This window comes from Leptinotarsa decemlineata, unplaced genomic scaffold, assembly GCF_025532065.1.
Source record: "Leptinotarsa decemlineata unplaced genomic scaffold, Ldec_3_MD MMD2_P_RNA_scaffold_5, whole genome shotgun sequence".
Classification (NCBI taxonomy): Eukaryota; Metazoa; Arthropoda; class Insecta; order Coleoptera; family Chrysomelidae; genus Leptinotarsa; species Leptinotarsa decemlineata.
Window position 1 is genome coordinate 8,666,556 of NW_027412532.1, and position 13,343 is coordinate 8,679,898.

The window sequence follows — 13,343 nt, forward strand, 5'->3', positions numbered from 1 at the left end:
AGGAGGTTTCGTACAGAGCCATCTGCCCACGAATAGATCAAGCAATAATGTCGATAAATCTGTCAAATACAGATCGCGAGCTTGAGAGTTACAAACCAACAAACATACATACATACATACATACATACAGATGAAGTTAATACAGGGTGTAACTAAATAAGTGTAAAACATTCAAGTAGGTGATTCCTTATCGAAAAAAAGATAGGATCTTTCATATAAAGAAGTTTCATTGGAGCATCCCTTGTTAAGATACAGCCCCTTTAAGAGGGTACATAAAATTTGTATAACAATTTTTTTCACAAGCACTAAAAATTTTACAATGTTGAAATTACCCTGACGTTTTGTACTACTGAAAAGACACTTAGCCAGAAATTTATTTGGTTGACCCCATGGTTGTAAGGGGTGGAAAACGCAACCCCTAAAATTTATTTTCGAAGTAACTTTTTGTCTTATTATTTGTTTACCATTCAAAAATTTATTTCCGATAACCTGTTTCATTCTAAACAAAAATGTCTCTTGTGTTTTTTGCCCAAAATAAACCAGTTCGTAGCAAAAAATTATTTTAGGAACAACTACAGAGATACATCGTCATGAATGCGAAAATACGAAACATATATCTAGTAGGTCGCTATTAGCGATAGTGACAATTAAATTGGTATGACGCTGTCAGTTTGTGAATTTTCGAAATTGAATTAATACTAATTGTGAGTCGTTGTTCTTTTCTTAATTTGTTATTCGAATAATTATTATTGAAATGGCATACACAAATGAGGAAATGACTGATATGCATTACGTTTACGGTCTGTCGCAGGGAAATGGGTTGGAAGCTCCTAGAAGATATGCTGGAATGTATCCCCAACGGCAGTATCCATCACATAGAATATTTTCTCGACTTCATCAACGATAACGAGAATATGGTTCATTCGACAAAAGAACGCAGAATTGTGGTCGCCATCGAGAAGTACGAACACCACAGCTTGAGGAAGCAGTACTTGATTTGATTGAAGAACAACCTACTACCATTACTAGAAAGATTGCTTTCCAGCTAAATGTTGATCATATGATGGTATTTCTTATACCCTTACCATCTGCAACGAGTACAGGCACTGTTACCGCGAGACTTTCCGAACCGTCTTGAAATTTGCAATTGGATGCTGAAAATGATTAGAAGAAATTGTGATTTTCTGAAGACGATAGAATTCACAGACGAATATAGTTTTTCTCGGGACAAGATTATTAATTTTCATAATTACCACATATTGGCTGATGAAAACCCTCACGCTATTGTCGAAACTAACCATCAAGAACAGTTTTCTCTTAACGTGTGGCTCGAAGTTATTGGGATGATTTAATTGGGCTTCATTTTCTACCTCCTCGATTAAATGGTGAAGCATACGTTCAATTTTTAAGAGAAGTGCATCCAGTACTGCTGGAGGAAGTTCCTTTGGGCGTCAGAAGGGATATGTTGTTTATGCATGATGGGGCTCCCGCTCATTTTAGTCAAGTAGCACGTCAGCATTTAACTGAAACATATGCAAATCAGTGGATTCCTCGAGGAGGACCACAGAACTGGCCCGATCGATCTCCGGATCTCAATCCTCTCAATTTCTCTATTTGGGGCCATTTACAGCATTTGGTTTATCGTACTCCTGTTAGCGATGTAGAGGACTTAAGAAACCGCATCATCGATGCGTGTAGGGTAATCAGAGAGACTCCAGGAATATTTGAGCAAATACGTGGCTCAAAGCGCCGACGTCTAGACGCATGCGTAATGTCTGAAGGTAGACATATTGAATGAACATTTACTATGATTTCTATATGTTGTGTGTTTTGTTATTAATTAATTAGTTTTTTTTTATTACCGTTTAATCGTTTAATGCAGGTACCAACTACAAAATAACAATAAATCCAGTTCGCATTTATGACGATGTATCTCGTCATCTTGTTCGTAACAAGATACATTTTTTGTTTAGAATGAAACAGGCTTTTGGAAATCAATTTTTAAATGGTCAACAAATAATACGACAAAAAGTTACATTGGAAATGAATTTTAGGGGTTGCGTTTTCCATCCCTCACAACCATGGGGTAAACCAAATAAATTACTGGCTGAGTGTCTTTTTGGTAGTACAAAACGTCAGGTTGATTTCAATATTGTAACTTTTTCAGTGCTTGGGAAAAAAATTGTTATATAAATTTTATGTACCCCATTCAAGGGGCTGTATCTTAACAAGGGATGCTCCAATGAAGTTTCTTTATATGAAAGATCCTATCTTTTTTCGATGAGGAATCACCTACACTTATTCAGTACACCCTGTATAAAGCGTGTAAAAATGCGGTTCATCTACAAAGAAAAATTCAATTCATGCCTCATGACTACCTATACTTATGATACACGCCAAAATAATGCCCCAAGAATATATTTCTTTCTACCACAAAACCTGAAAATGACACTCCATTATAATACTTAAAAAAGTGGTGAAACTTATTTTTGAAAATAGACAGGTTATACGTGATATCGTAAGTCAAAGAGCAATATTTTCACAGGTATGTGAGCCTTCCTTGTCAATTTTGTAACCAACATCTGAGTTTTGAAAAATTCACATATGTTTAAATCAATTTTCAAAACAGCATCGTTCAATTTATTTTAAATTTTATCCAAGCATGTTATATTTTTTTTTTCGATTATACTGTAATGGTGAAGTTAAAACATTTGATCTGTTTTTGAAATTCCTTGATTCGTATTGAATATGATCTGGTCTTGTAAAATTGGACCGTATTTTGCTAATAACTCAACAATACTCAAAAAATTCCTCGGTAACTTGGATTATTGCTATTTTCATTTTCTCTGTGGCCAGCGTGTGAGAGCGTTAAAGTAATATCAAGTAGTCTAAGGAGTACTTGGAGTCAAAAAGATTTTTCTTTTGTGATCATGGACTCTGCTCTCCATCAAGTGTGCCTTGTAACCACCATTGTTGATACGTAAAACAAGAATCCAGGTGAACTTTTGATGTCTTGTGTTTTTCTATGGCGTTTACAATATGTTTTCAGTCGGCATAGCCTTCTATTCAAACATTTTGTATTTTTTCAGATGCCCGATTTGCGAATAACCAACATGGTTCCCAATACGCCTTCTGAAGTATCAAGAAATAGGATAAATATGTTGGTTCACGTTTCACAACAAACAATATAGTAAATTTCTTTTATGAAAAATCTATTATCAATGTCCTTCAAGAAATAACCCTTAGGTTCACAATGACCCGTTTCACTAGATCATTTAGTTTTTTAAAATTACCCTCATCAGTAATATATGATGGAAATGCAATATTGTTCACATTGAAATGATTCACTTTGATTTTGTGTTTAGTTGAGCTCGATTTTTCACTTTCCGAATACTGTTCACTTGTTTTTTCATCAATAAACTTATCATTCTTGAAGTATTGACTGATTTCAGATTAGTTTTTATTTTTCTTCAGACTTTCTTTTTGTCTTTCGTGTTTCGCTCCCACTCAGATGTTTTCTAGAACTAGACATGTTAATACTTAACTTTCACACTAATCAACACTATGCTTTCGTTTGCTGGTTCAAAGAAAATGAAACTACGAAAAATCGAAGACACAAATGACCCATTGTTACAACAATCAAACGAGGAATGCGTAGTAGTTCAAATCTGGCTAAATCGCCAGCGCAACAAAACAAGTTCTCTCTCGGTTAACAAAATGCGGGAATTCCAATGATTGCATTCTAAAATTGAGCCTTCTCTTATGAATGCGTTCAAATCTTAATTATTTATTTGAATTTGTATACGGTATTTAGTTGTGGTGTTATATTTTTCACTGAATTTTGTTGAAAATGTCACTTCTAAGGTTTCAGCCCATCGGGCCGGGGGACCGTGACATTTTGCAATTCCTGTAACCCTATAGTTTCGCCACTGAGGGTGTATCACTTGATAAGGTCATCCTGTGACATGTGTGACCTTCTGTGAAAGTCGAGAAGAAGGGATATACCTACTCATGAAAACACATATGATTCTTTTGTACTATATTTACAGTTCTGCCAAAATTGTTAACATAATCATCGAATATAATCAAGTTCACAGTTTTACTAAAACTAATTAATGCATTTTAAATAATGCTCACTTCTTACTCCTACTTCTTCTACTCCTACTTCTTCTACTTCTACTTCTTTTACTCCTACTTCTTTTACTCTTGAGGCTGTTGTTGCTTTCCAGAGTTTCCAAGCTCATTTGTGGATTCACAACGAAACCGTATTGGCACTGGTTCTCTTCTTCCGCTGACGGAGATTTAGAACTACTTTCCGGATATAACACCTGTTTTTCCATTTTTCCAAATTTGAAATAAAACTTGACCTCCTCCTTAAGTGCTTCGATGAAAGATGTTTCAGTTCTCATTGCTTTTCTTGCCACTTGAATAATTGCTTCCAAAAGAGCCAGGAAAAAAGCTAGGATTGTTCCTAAAATTGTAACCCAAAACACCCCTTCTACACCCTTGAGGTTTAAAGGTGTGGCGTCCGAATTGTCTCCATCCGACTGAAAATAAAAAACGAAACTATAACCAAAAAAAGTACTTTTTCCAATTACCAGAAAAGTAATACTCGATATAACTTTGCTAAGTACGAACAGAAAAGATATACATCAGATTTGAGACTGAATAAAAAGATTGAGAATACTTTAAAAGAGTCTAGTAATAATGAAAAAAAAATCATCGCCATTGTACCTACTAATGAACATGCACTTCAAATAATATATAAAAAGTTTTGAAGCAGTTTTTTCCAAAATGATTTTGTAAGCTCATTGTTAAACTCCATGCCTAAATCACAGTAAAAATCAATATACATTCTGTGCCAATATTATGCACTACTTTCAAAATAAATTATGGTGCACAGTAAAATGCTCTCTTGAGGTCAAATAATGGAACTCCACGGTTTTTGTTAGAATCTGATTCTAGCTGAAATTGTGATATGCCATCTAATACTGTGGACTACATATCACTATTTGTTCTGAATCAGCATTGTCCATCATTCGTTACAGTAGTTCTCCTTGAATTCGCTTTTCGAATTATTGAATCGAGATGTCGCTCAATCATGTGGCGACACTCCATAGATACTCTGTTGGCGATTTTTTGAATCCAACAAAAAATTTCTGATGGATTGCTTCAACTGAAAAAAACCTGCTCACATTTTTAACGGACCGATAGACCCATCCATCGGATCAATTGGAGGACCCATCGGTGAATTCAGGAATTCGACTTTTTGCTTCTTCTACTTAGTGGCTTTCGCGCCATCCAGTTTGCGGTAGATGAACTAATACTTCATTTACATTGAATACTATTTACTTCATAACGTATCCGAAAGATGCCATAAGAAGATGATCAGTCTATGAACAACTACTTTCGTACTTCAAGTATTAAATAAAAATTAAACGTATCTACAGGGTGACACAGAACTTCATAAAAAATGTAAATATGAACTGAATAGTCTTTTAATTTGGCAATGTTCCTGCAAACTCTTGATATCTGTTATGGTTTTTGAATTTGAAGAAAACATTTTGGTGGTGTTAAGGAATATTCATTCAGTGACTCCTTTAATTTTGAATATTTTTACGGAGTAAAGCTGTTTTGATGATACACAACCTATACTTACAGTTTTCACAGCCATTATAAATAAGGTTCGACTCGTTTTCATAATTAGGAAATTTGCTGTATATCTTCTACATGTATTTTTAAGTTTTCAAATATTATTTTTCTTTAACAGTCGTCTTAAAATAGACTCAAGGCTTGCTAGGATCCATGCGCATATGATTACAGAGTTTCCGACCCTAGCTATATATTCGAGAAATTACTATTTGAAAGATATAATGAGGAATATTCCATATTGTAGAAATCCAATTTTGACTGTTTGGCTTCCTTGTCAATTATTTCATCCCTCTTGAAATCATTAGTATACCATTACCAACACAATTTTTCTTCGAGTGGAACAAGAGTAGAATGAATGGAATGCAGGTGAACGAAGCCAGAGAAGAAGCCAAAAAAAGTTTCAGTTTACCAAGATGAAATCGGTCGAGAAAAGAAGAATGCAATTACAGTCCATTTACCAGTTACTAGTATACATCTGTTCCACTCGATATTTACGAAATTATGAGTGTCACTATACTTACAGAACACTGACCCCCACCTTTCCGTTCCTCCCACCATTTTCTTTTTATTTCATCAATTTTTCCAGAGTTCTGTAGTTTGAGAATAGCCGTACTCAAACTATTCCTATAAGTTGAATCTGAAAAACAAAAGGAACTAATGAATCGAAGAGGTTTTAATTATAAAGTTATTGCAAAGCGCTTTCGACTTTCGTCATCATCAGTGCTCACCTGAAGGTAAGTGATCTAATTGAAAAGAAAGGTTTGTGAAACTTGAAGTTTGTAAATTTTTAAGGTTATGAAATTTGGAAAATAGTTTATGATTACTTACTTGTCAGGCAACAGGAAGTATCAAAATGAGTACATAACACATTTGTAATTTTTGACTTATATAAAACAAAAAAGGCTGATAGCCAAGAAATAACATTTTTGGATTGAGGTCATGTGGTTCAGTCAATGTATTATATGAAAGAAGGGCAACTTGAGACAGGTGTGTGTCAAGTGTCATGTTAAAATAATGGTACCAACTTGAGGAGTGATCCATTATGGATTTAAAATAATTATGTTATGGAGAAGCCAATATAGAATAAAGTATATCAGTAATAAATTTGATTAACAATTCATAATCCTTTTATGAAGGGAAAGGAAATCTCTGTTTAAGTTTACATCGAGTATCCAAACAATGTTCATTATTGGAAAGTTCTTTGGAAATCTCCAACTCTTCAAACAAGTCGGAAATTTATATTATCTATTTTATGTAATATTTTGGAATTTCGGTTGTGACTAAAGTTATGATTGTAAAATTTAATATGATCGCCAAAAGCAGATTTTTCAGTTTTTTTGAATGTTCATTAATACGAGTGAAAAGAGGTCTACAGGTTCTACCAATGTAAGAAGCAGAACAATCAGAGCAGTCAAGCTTATAGACTCCACTTTTGTGTAATTTGTTGATTTTGTTTTTGGAATTTGCTAAAAAGTTACTTAAGTTATTTTGAGATTTAAAAGAAATTTTTGTGCCAGGTTGGTATTTTCTATAAATTTGGAAAAAACAGTACACATATTTTGATCAAAATAAGGTAAAGAAAAATATTTCACAAGATGAACTGACTAAGGTGGTATAGTTGAAGGTCAATCTTCTATCTGACCTGTGTTTGAATTTACTGATTAATTTGTGAATAATAGATGGTTGATAACCATTGTTGACAGCAATCTGTTTCAATGTATTTAATTCTAAATTAAAATTGGAGGGTGATAGAGAAATGTTCAACAATCTATGGACATAATAATTGAAGGAAGCCATTTTATGATAGGTACATGAGATGAAATGAATTGAAGGGAATGACATGTAAATGGAAAAATCTAGTTTGTTGTTAATTTTTGTTATAATAAGATCTGAAAAGTTTAATTTATTATCTTTTTCTATTTCAAGTGTGAATTTAATTTTTGGATGCAAGTTATTTGAGGAATCAAGGATGTTATGTGCCAAATTAACAACATTTAACACAATTAACAACAAACTAGATTTTTCCATTTACAGAAAACCAACCCAGACTGATCATGTCATTCCCTATCAATGGAAACGTATTATTATTATTATTATATTTGGGGAGCTAAAGTGAAGACAAAGAAAATGTTTTCAGTAGACAGAATTATAAAAAAGTCACCAACTGAAATATATCGAAATGAAAAAAATTAATATATTTGGAAAATGCATGTTGAGTTGTCATTTCTAACCATTTTAATCTATGAAAGTTCTTCAACCATTAAAAATTCAATATTCTGTCACTGAAACTGAAAAATAGTTATATTTTATGCCACTATCTCCCATTAGTCTAATTCCCATGAGAATCAATGGAATTTCAAAATTTTACAAGTATCATCATGTGCTCCAATCAATTATGAAATCAACAATATATAAAAGCCACAATTTTTAGTTTATTTCGCAAATTATGATGCTATGAGATACTACTCACTTTTTCTCATAGCTATACCATAACCCTTTTCATCCAGTTTACCCCCTACTTGATTAAGGTCACATTTTCGTTGCGTCTCGTACTCAATTGATTTGTCTTCCATGAAAAAGGCGTAGTATCCTTGCCTGGCATGATAGACGCCGTCGACATTATCAGGAATCTTGATTACGTCCCTTGTTTTCTGAATCAGAGGCCAAGCTTTTCCGAAATCAGAGGTAGGGTCTGCTTTCCATTTGTCCTTAAGAAAGATTTTGCAGATTATTGAGTGAAACATCAAGTCATTTTGAAAAGAGAAATCTCCAAGTTTTTGTGAAGATTCTATTGAATTCGTAGTAATTCCAGAATTACTAGAATAGTTTTTACATCCTTGAAACATTCAGATGATTGACGAAACTTAGATTGAATTTTGAAATTGTTGTTTGGTTTTTCCACTCACTTCGAAAAAAGACTCTGTTGCTCCACCTCTTTTGGCCCCAAGTTTGATATTCTTCCGTTCTGCGTTCTCCACGAGTTCTTTGAAGTTGGTGAAATGTGGATCCGGTTTTTCTGTTGTCAAGAATGCTGCTAAATTGGCAGTATAAGAAGAAACCATAAGGAGAGTGAAGAACCACCACATACCGGCTATCATCCTTGTGGAAAACGACCTGAAAACTCATAGGGGTAAAATATTGTGATGCGGTATTCGTAGATGCAACATAAACGCTACGAAACATTTTCAATTTAGTAATATAGCTGCAAGAGTTCTGGCTCATCCCTTATAGAAAAACACGTGCTAATTTGCGTAGGTCAATTTTGGACCTTTTTGGACCTCCATTCGGAACCTTGTGAAAGACCCAACTCAAGGTCGTGCGTCGTTGGTAAGTATTTCACAGAGAGACTTTAGTGACTGGTGCGCGAGAAGGGGGCTCAGGGTGAAGGCCTGAGCGGTGAGGCGGAGTCCCAAGGGGGGCCGAACGGCGATGCGGAGTACCAAGGGGACCGAGGGCAAGGGGACCCACGCTTGACTATCTTCGATACTCATTCAATCCTGCGTCGATGACGTCATACATTTCCCACACTACCGTTTGACCTAAAAATTGCAAAAAGTTTAGCTCCATAAGAAAATATTTGAGATTTTGTGCTCGTGGCCTCTTTGTTCCTCTACTGAATTTGAATTTCCCGCTGTACGCGCGGTAGCTTCTGTAGGGAAGTGGGGACGACTACGTCACACCTACCTTGAACTGGGTGTTCCACAAGGTTCCGATTGGGGGTCCAAACAGGTCCAGAATGGACCTATGCAAATTTGCACGTGTTTTTTCATAAGGAATGAGCCAGAACTTTTGCAGCTATATTCCAATCGGAACCTTGTGGAACATCCAACTCAAGGTCGTGCGTCGTTGGTAAGTATTTCACAGAGAGACTTTAGTGACTGGTGCGCGAGAAGGGGGCTCAGGGTGAAGGCCTGAGCGGTGAGGCGGAGTCCCAAGGGGGGCCGATCGGCGATGCGGAATACCAAGGGGGCCGAGAACAAGGGGACCCACGCTTGAATATCTCCGATACTCATTCCATCCTGCGTCGATGACGTCACACGTTTCCCACACTCCCGTTTGACCTAATATGAAAATTGCAAAAAGTTTAGCTCCATAAGAAAATACTTGGGATTTTGTGCCCGTGGCCTCTTTGTTCATCTACTGAATTTGAATTTCCCGCTGTACGTGCGGTAGTTTCTGTGGGGAAGTGGGGACGACTACGTCACACCTAGCTTGAGTTGGGTGTTCCACAAGGTCCCGATTGGGGTTCCAAAAAGGGCCAGAATGGACCTACGCAAATTTTCACGTGTTGTGTTTTTCCATAAGGAATGAGTCAGAACTCTTGGAGCTATATTACTCAATTTCATTTAAAATTATTCTTCTTATCAAAGTTTGTGAAAAAAGTTAGTTTCCTCACTTGAGTTCGATTTCTGATCCCTGCTGCATAATAGATCCTGTGACGAACCACAAGCAGTTCCTGAAATCCAGCTGGTTGACTAAAAATTCCGGTTCTTCTATACAAGGATAAGGGTTCTCCCATTCACCAGGTGAAATCCTTCCTACAACAAACAGGATCAGAGATACTCCGATCCAAGCAACCATCAGAAGTTCCCATACTTCAAATGCGAATGGATCGGCGAAGGAAAAGAAGCTTGGAGGCGCTTTCTTGGGTTTTTGGTAGAGAATACTGATACCTGAAAAATTAACTGTTTGAAAATACCATATATTGTCTAGGACAACTAGATATTTTGTGATAACTTCAGTGTTTCTGGTATAATATAGACCGTGTTTTAGATAGTTTTCGAGTTTTTTCGTATTTTTTTTTTTGATGATAATATCCAAACGTGTCGACTGCAACTGTGGCAGTAGAGAGCTAAGAAAGCTGATTTTATCCAAAATACTTGAATCTGAACTACAAATATCCTTCACCAGATGTTCCATACATACCTAGCATCATGAATGGGACTGTAAAGTCTACTACGGCTTCTCTTTCCATGGTAATAGTGAGATCACAGATTGCAAGATCAGCAGTCTACAAAAAATGGTTTCATAAATCATATATCTAAACTATATCCATCCGACGAACAAAGCAACCCAAACAAAGATAGATGCGTGAGCAAAGAATGATCACCACGCACATATGCATCTATTGGGTGGAATAAACAAGTTTCCTCACGCTGGCCAATCAGATTTAACTGCAATCGGCTGGCGGAATTATTTGTTACATTGTCGGAGTGGCCAGTTACGTTTTCATATGTTAACGCGACCCATTTATCCCCACGCGGGACACCCTAGTTAGAATATTTGAAAATCATTTCTTAGTGCGCATCTAAGACTTAAGAAGCACCTATATACCAAATTTTTTCAACAGACAGCATATTTTTGGAAAAGATGGAAATTAGGAAGATGAATAGAATGCGGACATTTTTGTCTAGAATTGCTAGAACTGGAAAAGGCTGTATTGATGTGAAGGGGGCCAAAATATATTGGAGTTTATTGAAACTGTACTATACTGAGTTTTGCATCTCAAGATTTCATGAATGGTCAACCTCAAAATAAAATGAAATATTTTGAAACAATAAGTAGGTAAAAATCGATAGTTATTGTTGAAGAAAGGAGAAAATTATGTAACATAAACTCACCTCTTCAATTAAATCCCCAATAATTCCAGTCCATTTGCCTGTAGCATTGTCAAATTTTCCATTGGCCTTATCTTCTCTCAGGATGAATGTATAGTTGAATCCCCTCATATCAGATAGCAATTTTATCAAATCAACCGCGAAACCCTCATACTGGTCGTTTCCATAGAGTGGATCTAAAGATTCGACTCTCATACCATATGGCTCCGTCTGAAAAACATTATAGCATTTGGAAATGAAATAATCAACTCCCGTTAATAGTAAATGGAATTCGATGGAGTAAGTGGTAGTTCTTTTACAGCATGTAATAATATCTCTGAACAAAAGGCATTTTTTTAAATTTTTCTTCCATGTGAGTTTGAACTCCAACGAGTGAGTAAATGTCTATTTTTTTGATGAGCAAATATTTCAATAATCCAGAACGAATATAAGATGATGAACCGACTATGAAGATTTCCAAAGTCGGTTTGAAACGAAGGCATTTTGCTGTTTGGGTCGGTTCTTTCCTGCACTGATACGAGGTAATACCTCAAAACCGGTCTGTAGGTGATCTACTCGAATGATTTTTAGCATGGTCCCTCTGCTGGATGAACGACAAACAACTACAAGACTAACCTCTGTGAGGTATTTAGCACGAATGTCTGTTTTATATAATTCAAAATTCAGCGTGGTATTAGCCGGGAAAGTAGTCGTGTTCCGGCAGGCATTCACCAGAACCTACGGTGTGGGTAGTTGGGAGATGTGTTGACTCACGATTATTTCACGAGTATAAATAATTAACACACACAAGAATTATATTGAATCTTGTGGAAAAGTGGAATGAGATAAATAAGTGCCAAGTGGTACTGTGGAATAGACAAGGTTCATTCTGACGATACACCTCCTAGGTTCAAAACGTAATAATTATAATTTTACAATACAATGATGTATATTCTACCTAGCTAGTTAGACAGCCCTAGCTAGTTTTATGGAGCCCTACCAATAGATAGCACCACTCATACAAAAGTATTCAAACATTCCACAGTATTCCAGAACTGTTCTGGAATTTGCACAATGACGTGCAACGTGGAACAATGACGACTTTTTGTGTCTCTCGCAAAAAACTCCAAGCGCTAGTGCCAGCAACGCTAGCCACAAAAACTTCATCTCAGTGTTTTTAACATTCTCAAGAGTATGATCATCGGCAGGATGTAATATATACATTTGTTTAGTCTAACCCAACTTGTACATGACCACAACGACGCTCAAAGGTCCGACACTCATAAAGTAGTTCAAACGCTTTTTCATCGTGGAAAATATCGACGCCGATGAACCAGGTGATCAACCTCGTTCCCAATGAATAAAATGATATTTTACGTTAACCATCGCAATGGTAGTTATCACGGGAAAAAATGTAGGCATTTATACTCTGCTCCTGATTACCTCTCAACCTATAACTCAACATATCTCTTTCTACTGCGAACATTTTTCTCAAGCCATATCAATATTCATCATGAATGGTGGTTCCATTGGGAGTAAAGCTAACTAACTCAAACTAGATGGACTCACCAATGTAATCATAACTTTGAATGTCCTATTTCTTATATCATCATTCAAATCATTCCCCTTCGAAATGATTCTTGATACGTTGAGACGTGGTCTTTTAGTGGAATTCCAGTTACCAACTATAGTCTGTCCTCCTTCCATTAGCTCGAAGATATCTAGCCCGAAATCAGTTCGGAAACCTCTAACGTCAAATTTAACTGGGCCGGTAAGCCCTGGGTATTCCATCTGAAATTAATAGGAAAAAATATTGGATACATGAACAGGCAATCGAACTGAATTATAAAGAAGAGAATACTTGTTGGAATAGTTCTTGATTGAACTGACTACGTAATGAGCAATAATTTCAAACATACTAGGAACAAACTGAATTATATGAAGGTGTAACAAACAAGCTGCTTCTCATACCAACATTACATAAAATCTTCAACTAATTACCAATCACCATTAAAGGACAAAACAGAATTATTTAGTTCTAATTGGTCATAGAGCAAATTTTTCGAATTCTTTAATCTACTGATTTCCAAGCAT

At 35.9% G+C, this 13,343-nt stretch overlaps 1 protein-coding gene across 1 annotated transcript in view; it reads right to left on the minus strand.

Moving 5' to 3' along the window:
- Window positions 1-4,026: 4,026 nt before the first annotated feature.
- Window positions 4,027-13,343, minus strand: part of LOC111512864 (glutamate receptor ionotropic, kainate 2) — a 32,590-nt gene continuing 23,273 nt past the window's right edge. The window contains exons 6-13 of the mRNA XM_074169481.1: window positions 12,819-13,040; window positions 11,274-11,480; window positions 10,579-10,663; window positions 10,049-10,325; window positions 8,559-8,766; window positions 8,123-8,360; window positions 6,174-6,289; window positions 4,027-4,547 (exon numbers count right to left, since the gene is read on the minus strand). Of these exons, the coding sequence (XP_074025582.1) occupies window positions 4,134-4,547; window positions 6,174-6,289; window positions 8,123-8,360; window positions 8,559-8,766; window positions 10,049-10,325; window positions 10,579-10,663; window positions 11,274-11,480; window positions 12,819-13,040 (1,767 nt within the window). The 3' untranslated portion in view covers window positions 4,027-4,133. The remainder of the gene's footprint in view (window positions 4,548-6,173; window positions 6,290-8,122; window positions 8,361-8,558; window positions 8,767-10,048; window positions 10,326-10,578; window positions 10,664-11,273; window positions 11,481-12,818; window positions 13,041-13,343) is intronic.